Genomic DNA, 17,264 nt, shown 5'->3' with positions numbered 1-17,264 from the left:
AATATTATTGCTGCCCTGCTTTTCCATTCCACTTTCTCTTGTGTGGAAAAGGCACAGAGCGAGTACATCCATTATTTCAGTTAATTCACTTTGATTTCCCTTACAAAAACAAACCTGGGAAATCAAAGAGCTCGCTTGTAAGTTGTCTTTGCAAGGCTCTAATCATCGGTCCATTAGTGCGGGATAAGGATGATGAGCCACGACTTCGAAAGCCTTTTGATCTCCCCATTCCCAGGCAGAATGAACAAAGGTGCAGGGGTTTGCTCTCCCCCAGTGGCCTTTGGATTCCGCAGGACGGGGGCAATGAAATTCAGATGAGTTGGAACATGCAGGTAAAGAGCTGGGAAACGAATCCCAAGGAGCGGCAAAGGAAGGCACATGAAAAGAGGAGTAGACTCGTTCAGGTGTTAGAGAGCACTTGATGTCAAAACCTGACAGCACAGGGAGCTCTTGCAGAAACTGGCCCTTTGCAATCCTAACTCAAGAAAAGAGGAGAGAAAAGAGATTCGACCCTGGACCTATTTTAATCCTTGAATGTGTATTACGGGGCTTCCCCTTTGGCTGAGGACTAACCCTGCTGAATGACAGCCAGGCACGCCTTCAGCTCTCTTTGTTTCTCCTAAGTGTTATCCTTCTGCTTTCTGATGACTTTTGCACAGTTTATTTTCTATTTCCTAACGGCTTTTAAAAAAAATTTGGTTTTAAATCACGGTCCTGGATCTCTCCAGGATTACAGGGGTTTTGGACAAGGCTCTGGATTTCATTTGAGAAATTAGGAAGTTTATAATATGGCCAAGGAAGAATTTAGTCCTAAAGGTCTGCTCAACATCCAATGATTTGTGTTAGAAAGGACCTCAAAGCCCATCCAGTCCCACCCGCTGCCATGGGCAGGGACACCTCCCACCAGCCCAGGCTGCTCCAAGCCCTGTCCAACCTGGCCTGGGACACTCCCAGGGATGGGGCAGCCACAGTTTCTCTGCCCAACCTGTGCCAGGGCCTGCCCACCCTCCCAATCAGCAATTCCTTCCCAATATCCCACCTATCCCTGCCCTCTGGCAGTGGGAAGACATTCCCTGTATCCTGTCCCTCCATCCGTTGTCCCAAGTCCCTCTCCAGCTCTCCTGGAGCCCCTTTAGGCACTGGAAGGGTCTCTCAGGTCTCTCTGGTGCCTCTCCTCTCCAGGTGAGCATTCCCAGCTGTCCCAACCTGGCTCCAGAGCAGAGGGACTCCAGCCCTCGGAGTATCTCCGTGGCCTCCTCTGGACTCGCTCCAGCAGCTCCACATCCTTCTTATGTTGTTTCCCAGGGCTGGAGCAGCTCTGCAGGAGGGGTCTCACCTGGAGGGGCAGAATCCCCCCCTGACCTGCTGGGGATGATCTCAGGACACAAGAAATTTCTGGGCTGGGCCACGTCCAGCCTCTCCACCACCAGCACCTCCAAGTCCTTCTCTCCAGGGCTGCCCCATCAGCTCATCCCCAGCCGGGACCAATCCCAGGGGTTGCCCCGATCCAGGTGCAGCACCAGCACCTGGCCCTGTTAAACGTTCTTTAGACCCACTTCTGGAGCCTGTCCAGGTCCGTGCTGGCCGTTCCCAAACGCAGGGTCTGCAGCAATACTTAAGCACTCGCAGAAACCTCCTCTTAGCGCCGCGTCTCTGGGACCGAACCCCTTCTGCGGGGCACAGAAACTTTCCAGGGGAGCGCTCGGAACACAGTCCGGGAGCACCTCCCTTGGTGCGGGTGTTCCTGTCGGTGGGAGTCGCGGGGCCGGTCCCGGAGCCTCCCCGGGAGCGCTCCCGCATCCCCGCCGGTCCCGGAGCCTCCCCGGGAGCGCTCCCGCATCCCCGTCGGTCCCGGAGCATCCCCGGGAGCGCTCCCGCATCCCCGCCGGTCCCGGAGCATCCCCGGGAGCGCTCCCGCATCCCCGTCGGTCCCGGAGCCTCCCCGGGAGCGCTCCCGCATCCCCGCCGGGTCCGGAGCATCCCCGGGAGCACTCCCGCATCCTTACCGGTCCGGGAGCGTTCCCGGGAGCGCTCCCGCATCCCCGCGGGGCCGGTCCCGAAGCATCCCCGGGAGCGCTCTCGCATGCCCCCGAGGCCGGTCCCGGAGCATCTCCGGGAGCGCTCCCGCCTCCCCGCCAGTCCTGGAGCGCTCCTGCATCCCCTGGGGCCGGTCCCGGTCCCGGTCCCGGTCCCGGAGCGTACCCGGGAGCGCTCCCGGATCTCCGAGGCCGGTCCCGCAGCCTCCCGGGGATCGCTCGGGCATACCCGAGGCCGGTCCCGGAGCGCTCCCGCATCCCCCCGAGGCCGGTCCCGGAGCGCTCCCGCATCCCCCCGAGGCCGGTCCCGGAGCGCTCCCGCATCCCGCGGCGCGGACGGGATGCGCAGGGAGGGCGGGCGGCCCGGAGGGAAGGGGCGGCGGGCCAGACTCGGGCTCCGGCTCTAGCTCCGCCCGCACCACATGATCGGAGAAACTTTTCCCGTCCCGCGGTTGGAAAATGGCGGCGTAGGGAGCGGGGCTGTGGCATCCCGGCCGGCGGCTGTGCCAGCGCCATGACCCGCTGGGTGCCCACCAAAAGGGAGGAGAAGTACGGCGTAGGTGAGGACACCCCGGCCCGCGCCCCCGGCGCGGCTCCCCCAGCCCTGCCCGCTCCCCCGGGAGCAGCGCCCGCGGCCGGGATGGAGCGCGGGGCTCCCCGTGCTCCCGGGGCTCCCCGTGCTCCCGGTATTCCTGCTGTTCCCGGTGTTCCCGGGGCTCCTGGGAGCCCCCGCCGGGCCCCCCGCCCGCCGGGACGCGCTCCGAGCAACTTTAGGAGTTGTCTGGGAGCGAGCTGCGCTCCAGCTGGAAAAGTTGCCGTTCCTGTCTCCTCCCGAGCGCGGCTCGCAGGAGAAGAGGCTTTGGAGTTGTTTGCACATCGGTTCCTTTTCCCTCCCCTCGCTGGTGGCAGCGGGACAGGATGCACTTCCCAGGCTGGATCCTCGGTGGGAGCCCCCCCGTGCCCTGTGCCAGCCCCTCCTTTGGGAATTTGGAGCCTTCCCGGGACAAGGCTTTGCTCTGCGGGCAGGGTGATGGTCACAGAGCCGAGGGACATCCATGTCGTGATATTCACACAGACCGGGGACATCCATGTCGTGCTCCGCTCCTTCCGTCCCTTCCGAACAGAGGGGGATTGTTCCCAGCTGGTTTTTCAAACATCTCCGCGCTGATTCCAACAGCACCAAACCCCCCTGGGTCTGGGCAGGGTTGTGCCAAGAGGCCCATCCGGAGTTTAAAGACGTTTGATTTTGAGCAAAAGTGGAGGTTTTTTTAGGGATTGTGGAGAAGGAAACTTTCTTGGCACGAATGAGCGTTTGTCTTGGGGAAGGAAATAATAAATCGGACTATTCAAATTGGAAAGACTAAATTCAATGTGCCCCTCAGTTCTTGGACTCGGCTGAGTGTGGAGGAAAACGTTTCCTATAAACCTACAGATAAGGCTTGTGTAAAAAAAGCGAGTGGGAAGGAGGGAGGTTCTGGGTTTAAGCAGAGCTCAGTTCATTTTAGGAATTAATTTTGAATTAATTCCCGAGAAAATCACGGCATGGCTTTTAAACAGAGCCCGGTTGAACTGTGTGAGACCTGTGGCTAATTCCAGTGCTCAGGACAGGACAACTGCGTGGGAGCAGCAGTGGTGGCTCGTTAAGCTCCCAAATGACCCTCCTGGTGCTGTGGGATGGGTGTTTTGGAAAGGCTGGAATGACACATTGTCACGTAGTATCAGCTGGTGATAGAAAGCAGCGACTCTTCGAAAGCGGGTTCCTCTTTTGCGGGAACTCGTGGCTGCTGCCGTGGTGGAGGTGGCTCTGCCCAGACCTGGCTTTCCAGGAATCCATGGAAATGATTCTGAAAGGATGAGAGAGAAAGTGTGGAATAAACTGAGTATTTTAAAATAGGCTTTAAGTCTATTTGGATCTCCAGTGTGGGAGATTGTGTAGTAAGAGAACTACACTTAAGTGTAATTTAAGAATTAAAAACTCTTGTTTCCCAGTTCAGAAAAGCACAAGATGATGCCCTCAGTTGGTGCTCAGTTATTTATTATAACTTAGTGTATATTATTGTGTCCACTGCTCTGCAGAGAATTTTTTTGTGGTTTTCCAAGAGGTTTGTTTTTCTTTGATACTTTGTTTTCTTTTTTCTTCAAATAAGCTGAGAGGGACCATCGTCCCCAAACTGGGGGATTTCTCTGCTGAATCACAGGGTTGTGAGAGTTGAAAGGAGTTGTCCATTGCAAGGACACAAAATGGGCTTTAGAGATAATTGAAAGTTGCCATTCACTGGCCTGTGCTTTTTTTTGGGGAGGAATAGCTTGGTTTTGGTGTCCCTGGGTTTCCTCCTGAGGAGAATGAACATTCAGTTTGATCAGATGTGTTTGAGTGCTTAAAACAAGGTGCTTGTGTGCACTGTGAGTCTTCTGATGTTTTATTTTTTGCTGCTTGTGAAACTTGGAGGTTTTGGAGAATTGATGCCATAATTAAATAGTTCCAAACAGAATTGGAAAAGAAACTGTTGAGCTGAAAGTTCTGACAGGAGAATATTTTTCTTGCTGTTTGCCATGAGCAGTCTTGGACACTCAGTGTTAGATGGTGAGACAGAAACATCAACAGAGGACTGTTATTTGAATTGTCATCCTACTGATACATAATTTGTTTTGTGTGTGTGTCATCAGTCCATACAAATATCCCTAAGGGGAGTCAGAGGATCATGTCAGACTCTTTTTGGTGATAGGACAAGGAGCAATGGCCATAATTAAAACACAAGTTCCACCTCAACCTGAGGAAGAACATTCCATGAGGGTGGCAGAGCACTGGAACAGCTGCCCAGGGAGGGAGGGTGTGGAGTCTCCTCTCTGGAGACATTCCAACCCCACCTGGATGTGTTCCTGTGTCACCAGCTGCAGGTGACCCTGCCCTGGCAGGGGGGTTGGACTGGGTGGTCTGCAGAGGTCCCTTCCAACCCAAAGTATTCTGGGATTCTGTGTCCATGCTTCCCTAAAGCAGGAATGGCAGGAAGGTGTGTATTGTGGTTGTGTTGCAATCCTGGGAGCTCAGAAATGTGGCCCTAAATCTAGAGATGTTTATACATAAAGAGATGTTTATATATAAAGAGATGCTTATACATAAAGAGATGTTTATACATAAAGAGATGTTTATATACATGTCTATACATAGAGAGATGTTTAGATACAAAATATACATGTGTTTATGAAATACACATATATAATTCCCCCCCTGCTTTTGACTAGTCTATTTCCCATGCACAGCTGAGTTTTCTTAACATCTCCAGACCTGAAGATTTGCTGCCTGTGATGCAGCTGGAATTAATTACAGTGACGAGCTGTCCTCAAAGCTTGGTAGGACACAGGTGTGCTGAGGGGGGTTCTTCCTGTCCAGCCCATGGTAGGGTGGGGTTTGTGCTGCTGCTGCATCATCATCTGCATGTCCTGCACTGGTGGGAAGTGGATTTGCTGCCCCAGAAGGAGGAGTGCTGTGGTGAGCAGTGGCATTATCTCAGCAGGCAGTGGGGAGTGTGACTCAGCTGTGCTTCCTGAGGGAGCTCAGTGTGCAGGGAGGCTGCACCAGAGATGGGCGTGGGGAGAATGGGGTTCTTCTGTGCATATTAGGACATGAGCCACCAGTGTGCCCAGGTGGCCAAGAAGGCCAATGGGATCCTGGCCTGGATCCAAACTAGCGTGGCCAGCAGGCCCAGGGCAGTGACCCTTCCCCTGGACTCTGCCTTGGGGAGGCCACACCTTGAGTGTTGTGTTCAGTTCTGGGCCCCTCAGTTCAGGCAAGAGATTGAGGGGCTGGAGCGGGGCCAGAGAAGAGCAAAGAGGCTGGAGAAGGGACTGGATGTGGCTCTGAGTGTCCTCTTAAACACCTCCAGGGACTGAGAATCCAACATGTCTTGATTCAACCCCACTGTGATCACCAGCCCAGGGCACTCTGTGCACTCTGTGCCCTGGGCTGATCACAGTGGGGTTGGATCAAGGGTTGGACTTGATGATCTCAGAGGTCTCTTCCAACCCAAGTGAGAAGAGCAACGAGGCTGGAGAAGGGACTGGAGCACAAGTGCTGTGGGGAGAGGCTGAGGGAGCTGGGGGTGTTTAGCCTGGAGAAGAGGAGGCTCAGAGGTGACCTCAGCACTGTCTGGAACTACCTGAAGGGAAATTCTGGCCAGGTGGGGGCTGGTCTCTTCTCCCAGGCACTCAGCAATAGGACAAGGGGGCACGATGGGCTCAAGCTCTGCCAGGGGAAATTGAAGTTGGAGAGCAGCAAAAACTTCTTTGCAGAGAGAGTGCTCAGGGATTGGAATGGGCTGCCCAGAGAGGGGGTGGATTCCCCATCCCTGGAGGTTTTTCAGCTGAGCTTGGCCGTGGCACTGAGTGCCATGATCTGGTAAAGGGACTGGAGTTGGCCCAAGGGTTGGACTCGATGACCTCAGAGGTCTTTTCCAACCCAATCCATTCTATGATTCTATTAGAGTGGCACATGGGCAGCCATGGGAAAGAGGAAACCCTTCAGCTGAAGTGCAGGAGCTCTTCCATGCTCTGTGTCCTTCTCCTCCCTCTCCATTCTGCCCTTGGTCTCCCACCCTCAGCTGGTGGTGGGAGGCTCAGGTTGTGTTGAGGGGGCCACCTGGGGGTGTGGCTTCCTGAGAGGGGACATCAGAGGCTTTCAAAGAGTGCCAGGACTGCCCATGCCTGCTGTGTGCCCTCGGTGTCACCCACCAGTGGCTCTGGAGTGTGGTTGCTCAGTCACACGTTTCCTGATGTGAAAATCATAATTTTTGTGTCTTACTGAGATGGAATAGGCTGTTCTGGGAAGCCTGGGAGCCTGAGCAGTGCTTCAGAGATAGCAGGGACTGGTGGGAGTAGCTGCCAAATCCTCTCAGCTTCTTCTGTTATTTGACCCTTTTCCTTTGGGCTGAGAAGTGCAGTGGGAGGTAGAACTGGTGCTACAGGGGTTGCTGCAAATATTGTGTTTAAAATGCTTTGTGTTCAAGGGTTTGTACCTATATGGAGGACTTACACCACTACTGGGGTAGTTTAATCCTTTTTTTATTACCTGTTTTTTTTCCTTTTCTTTTTTTAATAAATGGTGAAGTAGAAAAATAGTGCCCTGGGATGCCCAGGTGTAGAACTTCCAGTTCCTGGGCTTGTGGTCTTTGTTGGGATCCTGTTAATTTTCAGGTGGTTCTACTTTGCTACTCCCAGTGCAAACATGGAGAGTTGTGCCCTTGCTGTGATCAGTGTGGGCTCTGCCTTTGGCCTTGGGCAGCTTCATGACTGCTCTGTCCAGTCCTGTCCCCTCACTGCAAGAAAGACATGGATGTGCTGGAGGGTGTCCAGGGCAGGGAATGGAGCTGGGAAGGGGCTGGAGCAGCTGAGGGAGCTGGGGGGGCTCAGCTGGAGAAAAGGAGGCTCAGGGGGCACCTTCTGGCTCTGCAATCCCTGCCAGGAGGGGGGAGCTGGGACAGGGGGTCGGGCTCTGCTCCAGGACACAGGGACAGGAGGAGAGGGCACGGCCTCAGGCTGGGCCAGGGCAGGGGCAGGTGAGGACAGCAGCAGGAATTTCCTCCTGGAAATGGTGGGCAGGCACTGGCAGGGGCTGCCCAGGGAGGTTTGGAGTGCCCAGCCCTGAAGGTGCCCAAGGCAGGACTGGCCGTGGCACTCAGAGCTCTGGGCTGGGGGACAAGATCAAGGATCTTTCAGGGTGTAAAAGCACCCCCAGCCCACAGAGCCCACCCTGTGCCAAATGCCCACCTTGGCAAAGCCCTTCCAGCCCATGGAGCCCACCCTGTGCCTGATGCCCACCTTGGGAAAGCCCTGCCAGCCCCTTGAGCCCACCCTGTGCCCGATGACCACCTTGGCAAAGCCCTCTCAGTCCCTGGAGCCCACCCTGTGCCCAATGCCCACCTTGGCAAAGCCCTCCCAGCCCTTGGAGCCCATCCTGTGCCCGATGCCCACCTTGGCAAAGCCCTGCCAGCCCTTGGAGCCCACCCTGTGCCTGATGCCCACCTTGGTAAAGCCCTGCCAGCCCATGGAGCCCACCCTGTGCCTGATGCCCACCTTGGGAAAGCCCTGCCAGCCCATTGAGCCCACCCTGTGCCCGATGCCCACCTTGGCAAAGCCCTCCCAGCCCATGGAGCCCACCCTGTGCCCGATGCCCACCTTGGCAAAGCCCTCCCAGCCCATGGAGCCCACCCTGTGCCCAATGCCCACCTTGGCAAAGCCCTCCCAGCCCATGGAGCCCACCCTGTGCCCGATGCCCACCTTGGAAAAGCCCTCCCAGCCCATGGAGCCCACCCTGTGCCCGATGCCCACCTTGTCCCCCAGCCCAGAGCACTCAGTGCCACGGCCAGTCCTGCCTTGGGCACTTCCAGGGCTGGGCACTCTACACTGTGCAGGGTGTGTCTCTGCACCTGCATTAGTTTGAAAACCAAACCCAAGCAAACAGAAAACCATCCCCCAAACAACCCCAAATTTACTCTGAGCTGCACCAGCTGAGAGTTCCTGTATTTGAACTTGGTACTGGTGAGGTTTTGTTGCATGTCAGGACTTGGCAAATCATACCTGGCCTGAATTTTAGACGTGGACTTTGGCCACACTTCACAGTGAGGGTGGTTTTGGTGCCTCTCTGAGGTTGGAAGAGCTTTTCCAAAGGTGTCCATTGTAGCATCTTCAAACCAGATACATGGAATTACACATTTTTTGTTGTTAGGGCAGGGCTGTCAGGAGTTGGTGGACCAAGTGGTGACACAACTGTGATACAAATCTTGGAACTGAGCTGTGCTCTTGTAATGTCTCTTTGAAGGGGGGATTGGAATTTGTAAGAGCAATGTCGGTGGAAGCACAGGAACTCCTTTGGCCCAGCACTGCTGCTTCTCTTCTGCTGCTCCAGGGAGGACTGGGATCCTTTAGGAGATTCTCTCCTGCTGCTCCAGGGAGGACTGGGATCCTTTGGCACAGATTCTGTGCTGCTGCTCCAGGGAGGACTGGGATCCTTTAGGACAGATTCTGTGCTGCTGCTCCAGGGAGGACTGGGATCCTTTGGCACAGATTCTGTGCTGCTGCTCCAGGGGGGACTGGGATCCTTTGGCACAGATTCTGTGCTGCTGCTCCAGGGAGGACTGGGATCCTTTGGCACAGATTCTGTGCTGCTGCTCCAGGGAGGACTGGGATCCTTTAGGACAGATTGTGTGCTGCTGCTCCAGGGAGGACTGGGATCCTTTGGCACAGATTCTGTGCTGCTGCTCCAGGGAGGACTGGGATCCTTTAGGACAGATTCTGTGCTGCTGCTCCAGGGAGGACTGGGATCCTTTGGCACAGATTCTGTGCTGCTGCTCCAGGGGGGACTGGGATCCTTTGGCACAGATTCTGTGCTGCTGCTCCAGGGAGGACTGGGATCCTTTGGGGACAGATTGTGTGCTGCTGCTCCAGGGAGGACTGGGATCCTTTAGGAGATTCTCTCCTGCTGCTCCAGGGAGGACTGGGATCCTTTGGGGACAGATTGTGTGCTGCTGCTCCAGGGAGGACTGGGATCCTTTAGGAGAGATTCTGTGTTGCTGCTCCAGGGAGGACTGGGATCCTTTGGCACAGATTCTGTGCTGCTGCTCCAGGGAGGACTGGGATCCTTTGGCACAGATTCTGTGCTGCTGCTCCAGGGAGGACTGGGATCCTTTGGCACAGATTCTGTGCTGCTGCTCTAGGGAGGACTGGGATCCTTTGGGACAGATTGTGTGCTGCTGCTCCAGGGAGGACTGGGATCCTTTAGGAGATTCTGTGCTGCTGCTCCAGGGAGGACTGGGATCCTTTGGGACAGATTGTGTGCTGCTGCTCCAGGGAGGACTGGGATCCTTTAGGAGATTCTGTGCTGCTGCTCCAGGGAGGACTGGGATCCTTTGGCACAGATTCTCTTCTGCTGCTCCAGGGAGGACTGGGATCCTTTGGCACAGATTCTGTGCTGCTGCTCCAGGGAGGACTGGGATTCTCTTCTGCTGCTCCAGGGAGGACTGGGATGCTGTAGGACAGATTTGAGGCTCTTGTGGAACCCTGGAGGTCCAGTCCATGGCTGTGCTGAGTGCTGGTGGCACGTGGAGACTCCCTCTTGTTTATTAAGGTGATGCTCTTGTGTGTGCAGTTTCATGCCTTGAAGTAGAGAAGGAGACATTTTAAGGAAATTGGGAAAGGCACATCTTAGGGATGCATTTTAGTTATTTTAGTTCTGCTGTGGTGTGGGAGAGCTTTGGAGCTGCCTGGCAGGACAGGATGGGTCCCTTTGTGCTGTCAGTGGCAGCAGGACTGTGCTCTGACACATCCCAAACCCACGGAGTGCCAGTGGACGTGCCCATGAAGGTTTGCTGCTGTATCCATCGGGGTTTGATGGGAATTGATGGGGTCCAGGTTTGAGTGAGCAGGTCCAGGTTGGTTCCCAGGGACGACAAACCCCGTGGGCACCCAGGTTAGGGTGACATCCCCCTCCTGTGAGGCAAGGCTGGGAGAACTGGGATTGTTCAGCCTGGAGAAGAGAAGCTCCAGGGTGACCTAATTGTGGCCCTGCAGGACCTGATGGGAATTACAGGAAAGATGGAGGGAGACAATTTACAAGGGATGGAGTGGCAGGACAGGGAAAATGGCTTCAAACTGACTGAGGATTAGATAGATGAGACAAGCTGAATAGATGGGAGAGTGGGAAGGAATTCCTGGTTGGGAGGGTGGGCAGGCCCTGGCACAGGTGCCCAGAGAAGCTGTGGCTGCCCCATCCCTGGGAGTGTCCCAGGCCAGGCTGGACAGGGCTTGGAGCAGCCTGGGCTGGTGGGAGGTGTCCCTGCCCATGGCAGGGAAGGGGATGGGATGAGCTCTGAGGTTCCTTCCCATCCAAACCATTCCAGGATTCCATGTGCTGGTTTATATTGGATATTGGGAAGGAATTGCTGGCTGGGAGGGTGGGCAGGCCCTGGCACAGGTTGGGCAGAGAAGCTGTGGCTGCCCCATCCCTGGGAGTGTCCCAGGCCAGGTTGGACAGGGCTTGGAGCACCCTGGGCTGGTGGGAGGTGTCCCTGCCCATGGCAGGGGGTGGCACTGGGGGGGCTTTGGGGTCCTTCCAACCCAACCCACTCTGTGATTCCATCTTGCCTTTAATTCCATGTTCCCCCATCCCTGGCATCCCCCAGAGCAGAGGGAAGGGACTGGTGGGTCAAACACACTCCTGCCTGCAGGAGGACCTTAATTTGACTGCAGGCATGTGCTTGATTACTCCCAGTTTGCTCAGCAGCCACTATTGTTCTCTCTCAATAAACACTTGTTACAAACAAGAGATTGGAGAGGGATAAAGACACCGGATAGCTGCGTGCTCCTGTTTGTTTTCACCCAGGTCAGAGATGACATTACAAGCTGGAATTGTTCTGAGAAATGATTTCTATGGGGATTTACCAGGAATTATTATTTTTTTCTCTCATAGAGCACGTACTGGTTCCAGTAGGCAGCCTGCTCTGTAATACAGAGCTTTGATTTAACTCTGCAGAGGAACTTTTGGGCCAATTTAGGGATTTTTTTTTCCCCAGCTGTTGTACTGCTGTCCCTAGAAAATAAAAGGGAGGGAGAATTTTCACAGGATGAGTTTTCATGCTATAGATGGTACACAAGTATAGCAGTGACAAGAGGTCTGGGGCTGATTTAAGGTTTTTGGTTTGGTTTTTCCATCCCTGGGAGTGTCCCAGGCCAGGTTGGACAGGGCTTGGAGCAGCCTGGGCTGGTGGGAGGTGTCCCTGTCCATGGCAGGGGGTGGGATGGGATGAGCACTGAGGTTCCTTCCCACCCAAACCATTCCAGGATTCCATGTGCTGGTTTATAACAGATTTTGGGAAGGAATTCCTGGCTGGGAGGGTGGGCAGGCCCTGGCACAGGTGCCCGGAGAAGCTGTGGCTGCCCCATCCCTGGGAGTGTCCCAGGCCAGGTTGGACAGGGCTTGGAGCACCCTGGGCTGGTGGGAGGTGTCCCTGCCCATGGCAGGGGGTGGGATGGGATGGTGTTTAAGGTCCCTTCCAACCCAAACCAGTCTGTGCTATAAAGCCAGGCTGGGAGAGCTGGGAGGTCACCTGGAGAAGAGAAGGCTCCAGGGAGACCTGAGAGCCCCTTCCAGTGCCCAAAGGGGCTACAGGAGAGCTGGAGAGGGACTGGGGACAAGGGATGGAGGGACAGGACACAGGGAATGGCTTCCCACTGCCAGAGGGCAGGGATAGGTGGGATATTGGGAAGGAATTGCTGGCTGGGAGGGTGGGCAGGCCCTGGCACAGGTGCCCAGAGAAGCTGTGACTGCCCCATCCCTGGGAGTGTCCCAGGCCAGGTTGGACAGGGCTTGGAGCACCCTGGGCTGGTGGGAGGTGTCCCTGCCCATGGCAGGGGTGGCACTGGCTGGGCTTTAGAATCCCTTCCCACCCAAACCATTCTGGATTCTGTGATTTCAAGTAACACCTGGGTGGGTTTCGTAGTTATCCCTTTCTCTCTTTTATTATAAATGCTTGACTTGGGTGCTCTGAAACAATGAGAATTTTGGGCTCTTTGCCATACTTGGCCCAGACTTCTTTGTGTTAAAAGTTCATTTCTGCAAAGGCAAAGCTTGAAGGGAAGGGGAAAACAAACTGGAGGTACCTTAGGAATCCAGGCAGGGTCTCAAGGAAACCTCACTGGGAACCTTGGGATAATTTTTCCCTTAAATATTTGTATTTCTGGACTTTGTCCAGTGTTGGCCGTGGAGCACATGCAGGACATGCTTTGTCTAATCCTTCAGTGCAGCCCTGAAATCCAATATATCTTGTTAAATACCTGTGGATGTGTCCAGCCCCAGAGGAACAGCTGACTTGGATTAATGAATGGGAGCTCCAACAAGGAGCTGCTGCTAATCCAGTTCGAAGCTATTTACTCCATCAAAGGTGTCAGTCTTGACTTGCTGCAAGTCCAAAACTTCCCCAAAACACTCAGTGGTGGCTGCTCTTCTGTGTAGGTCTTTTTTGACAGGGAGATGAACCACTGAAGAGTTATTTTTAATTTTTTTTGAACTTAAAACCATTTTTAATTCTGTTTTCTAGCCTGTGGTAGCCCCTGAGGCTGTTCTGACAATAGTCATTTTCTGAGTAAGGCTTTAATGAATTCCTTAATGAGTTATTGGAATACTTTCCTCCTTTAGCTTTTGGTGGGGGGCAGAATTGAAGTCATGTTCTGTATAAACCAAAAAAAAAGTTCAGTAAGAGATAATTCCTGTAATTCTGAAACTTGAGCTCCATTTTCGGGCTGCAGTAACAAAAATATTTATATATTTACAGTATTATCTGCCCGTGTTTATGTAATTTGTGCATGAAATCTGATTTCTGGTGTGAAAACTTCTAACACAAGAAGCAGCAGTGGCTGAATTTCAGTTCCATCAGCAAAAATAGGAACTATCTCTGGAAATCTTTTTCTGCTCAATGGAGCTTTGTAACCCAACTGCAATAATCACACTGAGAACTGTTCTGTGTAATCATATATGTAACCAAACAAGCAGATGGATGAATCACTGGAGTAGCTGTTGGCTGTGAGACATGAATTTGGGGGGGTTTAAATCATATTTCTTAGCACTGCTCCTTTATTTATATCATTTCTGCACAAACCTTTTTATGACTTATTTTCAGAGGTTTGTGGGGGCTGATTTTGCCTCAGGGTGTTGGAGCAGCAAAATGTCTTTCTGTTCCTCAGCAGAAAAGACCAACAACTAAGTGGCCCAGGGTTTGCTGTGCAGTTTATGAACATGAATGAATGGCAGGAAAAATGCACATGGTCAATGGCTGTGCTTGTTGGCACGTGGGGCTTGAAGGCTCTGTGGTCTGCACGTCTCTGCTCTTGTAGTGGGTCTGTCACTGATGTTTGTACTCCACTAATTATTCAATATTGAGATGGAAAAGCTGCTGGAGCAGCTCCCAGCCTGCTGCAGGGATTTGGGGAGGGGGCTGTGCTCTCCCTCAGGAGTCCCATGAGTGGCATCATGGAGAGCTTTCCTCCCAGTGGAGGAACCTTGTGGCTTGACCCAAGGCATTCCAGGCAGGGCTTGCTGGAAGCACAGCTCCTGGGCAGCTGGGAATCCCAGAGTCCTGGAATCATGGAATGTACTGGGTTGGAAGAGACATCTGAGACCATCCAACCCAACCCTTGGTCCAACCTCACTGTGATCACCAGATCATGGCACTCAGTGCCACATCCAGTCTCATATTAAACACCTCCAGGGATGGGGAATCCACCCCCTCTCTGGGCAGCCCATTCCAATCCCTGAGCACTCTCTCTGCAAAGAATTTTTTCTGCTCTCCAACTTCAATTTCCCCTGGCAGAGCTTGAGCCCATTGTGCCCCCTTGTCCTATTGCTGAGTGCCTGGGAGAAGAGACCAACCCCCACCTGGCCAGAACTTCCCTTCAGGCAGTTCCAGACAGTGCTGAGGTCACCTCTGAGCCTCCTCTTCTCCAGGCTGAACACCCCCAGCTCCCTCAGCCTCTCCCCACAGCACTTGTGCTCCAGTCCCTTCTCCAGCCTCGTTGCTCTTCTCACTTGGGTTGGAAGAGACCTCTGAGATCATCAAGTCCAACCCTTGATCCAACCCCACTGTGATCACCAGCCCAGGGCACTCTCTGGGGTTGAATCAAGGCATGTTGGATTCTCTGTCCCTGGAGGTGTTTCAGAGGACACTCAGAGCCACATCCAGTCCCTTCTCCAGCCTCGTTGCTCTTCTCTGGCCCCGCTCCAGCCCCTCAATCTCTTGCCTCAACTGAGGGGCCCAGAACTGAACACAACACTCAAGGTGTGGCTTCCCCAAGGCAGAGTGCAGGTGTGACTGAAGCTGGAGCAGGGAAGTTTGGGATCCTCCCCCTGGATGGGCTTGAGCTCTGCCAGGGGAGGTTTAGGTTGGATATCAGGAAGACATTCTTTGCAGAGAGAGTGCTCAGGCATTGGAATGGGCTGCCCAAAGAGGGGGTGGATTCCCCATCCCTGGAGGTTTTTCAGATGAGACTGGATGTGGTGGCACTGAGTGCCATGATCTGGTGATCAAAGTGAGGTTGGATTAAGGGTTGGACTTGATGATCTCAGAGGTCTCTTCCAACCCAACTGATTCCATGATTCTCTGATTTGAGCATCATCATCATCGGGATAACAGGAAGCTCCAGCCATGAGGGAGGATGTGCCTTTGGCAGTGCAGGGGGCACTGCAGAGGGCACAGAGAGTCTCAAGTGCCCCAGAGCCCCTTCAAGCATCCCAAGACCTTGTGGAAGTGCAGCCTGAGGTGTTTGTGTTTGCCCTGCCTGCCTCTTGTCCAAACAAAGCACGGAAGTGTCGACGTCACTCGCTGTGCACTTGAATGTAATAAAATAACATCTGGTTGGGGAGCTGGGACAAGTCAGGGAGGAGGGAACCCACAGGGACCTGAGGAGGCCAGACCAAACCCAACCCTAACCCTCAAGGACCTTCAGCTGGGCTCTCTTAGAAGGGCTTTCCTGGTTGCCACACCTGGAATAAAAAGGAAAAAAAAATTCATTAGGAAATAACAAGTCAAACCTTGGTGCTGGTGGTGCCCAGGGAGGGGCAGGGACAGGATCAAGGAAAGCTCCACTCTCACCTGTGTGTGCAGCAGCTTTCCTGCCTCCCAGCTGGTGTTTCAGCCTTCAACATCCTCCTCATGGTGCCAGCTGGTCTGCAGGAAAAAACCCTGGCAGGAGGGAATGTGTCAGTGGCTGGAGTTGGGTCCTTGTGCTGCTTCAGCGCAGGGTGTGCAGGGTCCACACCAAGAGAAACCAACTGGGAATGGAAAAAAAGTGCTCCTGTAGGAGACCCTGAACCAGGAAACATCTCAATGCTGAGCCAGATGGAAGCTGTTGGTGCTAATTTGGGTTTCTGAGTCTTGAGGCAGATGGTGAACAATTAGAAAAAAATGTGCTGTGCATGTGAGTGCAGGGAGCAGGGCATGGCCCTGGCATGGTGGGGGTTCCCCTGGCAGGGCTTGGAATGGCCTGGGAATGCTGCAGGGGTGGCACTGCAGGGCTGGCTGTGTGTGGATATGGGTCAGGAAGGTTCTACATAGGGGTCTGTGGGAACCTTCAAACCTCCTGTTGACTAAGTCTAAGGTTAATCTCCCCAGATGGGAGAGTATCAATGGGAAACCAACATCTAAATGGCAAGAAGGGGATTTTTTTACTTCAATTAATACTTTGTAAGTAATGGAAAGAGCTGGAAGAGAAAGTGTTCATCAGCTCTTGTGTGAATTTGTTTTTTTCCTGCTGCTCTTGGGTGGTGTGGCAGCATTTTTGCTGTTTTCCATCAATCTGACTGATTTGCAGCTCTAATATAGAACATAATGCTGGCTCTCAAGTCTCTCTAACTCGAGGTCCTGGTGGGGTTACCTGCTGTCTGGCCTGCCTTTCTTTGTACCTCTTCTGTCGTCCTCACACACCAATTTTCTGCAGCCCTCTCCCATCATGTCACCATCCCTGCTGGAATTCCTTCCCTCCTGCTCTCCTGACTCCCCCTGTTTCACACTCATGGCCAATGGTGTTTATCTTTGGAGACTTCTCACTGGGGCAGGTGGACAACATGAGCTCTGCTGTCCTCTCTGCCTCCAGCACCAAACTGTGGACTTTCCTCCTCATTTTATGGGCTGTGGAGGCTGAATTGTCCCTCATGCACCAGACGTGGACCCTCAGCCCCTGCTGCTGTTGGGCTGCTCTTTTTTATTACCTTGACTAGTAGGTGTTGGTGTCTCCATCAATCCATTGCCTTCTTTGACCAAGAATCTCAGGTGGAGTAGACTCAAGACACTGTTTTATTTCCTGCTGCCTGAATTTGGTGTGTCTTGTGTTGTGGGTTTGGTTTTTGGAGTTTGGTTTTGTCTGTGGGTTGATTTCTGAAGGTTGCAGTGTGAAAGGCAAGTGGTATAACTGAGCCAGTGGTTTTACTGATAGTCTTTTTAGTGAGACCCTGAGATGAGCTCAGTTGGTTCAAACTTGGCTGTAATAACACCAAGGTCATGGGTTCAATCCCCTGTGTGGGCCATTGATGTAAGAGTTGGACTCGATGGTCCTGGTGGGTCCCTCCAACTCTGAATAGTCTGGGATTCTTTCTGTGATGCTGTAAAAGAGTTTGCTGGATGCCTTTCTCCAAAAAACCAAATTCTATCCCAGCAAAACACAGGTTAGCTCAGTTGGTTAAAACTTGGT

The 17,264-nt window shown here is 53.5% G+C and overlaps 1 protein-coding gene across 2 annotated transcripts in view; it reads left to right on the top strand.

Annotated features, from left to right (window-relative positions):
* The first annotated feature begins 2,477 nt into the window (after nt 1-2,477).
* DOCK1 (dedicator of cytokinesis 1) overlaps nt 2,478-17,264 on the top strand; it is a 359,613-nt gene continuing 344,826 nt past the window's right edge. For both annotated transcript variants that reach the window (XM_071564200.1, XM_071564199.1), the window contains exon 1: nt 2,478-2,596. In XM_071564200.1, coding sequence (XP_071420301.1) covers nt 2,551-2,596 — 46 coding nt within the window. In that variant the 5' untranslated portion in view covers nt 2,478-2,550. The remainder of the gene's footprint in view (nt 2,597-17,264) is intronic.

The sequence above is a fragment of the Pithys albifrons genome, chromosome 9 (assembly GCF_047495875.1).
Source record: "Pithys albifrons albifrons isolate INPA30051 chromosome 9, PitAlb_v1, whole genome shotgun sequence".
Lineage (NCBI taxonomy): Eukaryota > Metazoa > Chordata > Aves > Passeriformes > Thamnophilidae > Pithys > Pithys albifrons.
This window is presented reverse-complemented; position numbering and strand designations above follow the sequence as displayed.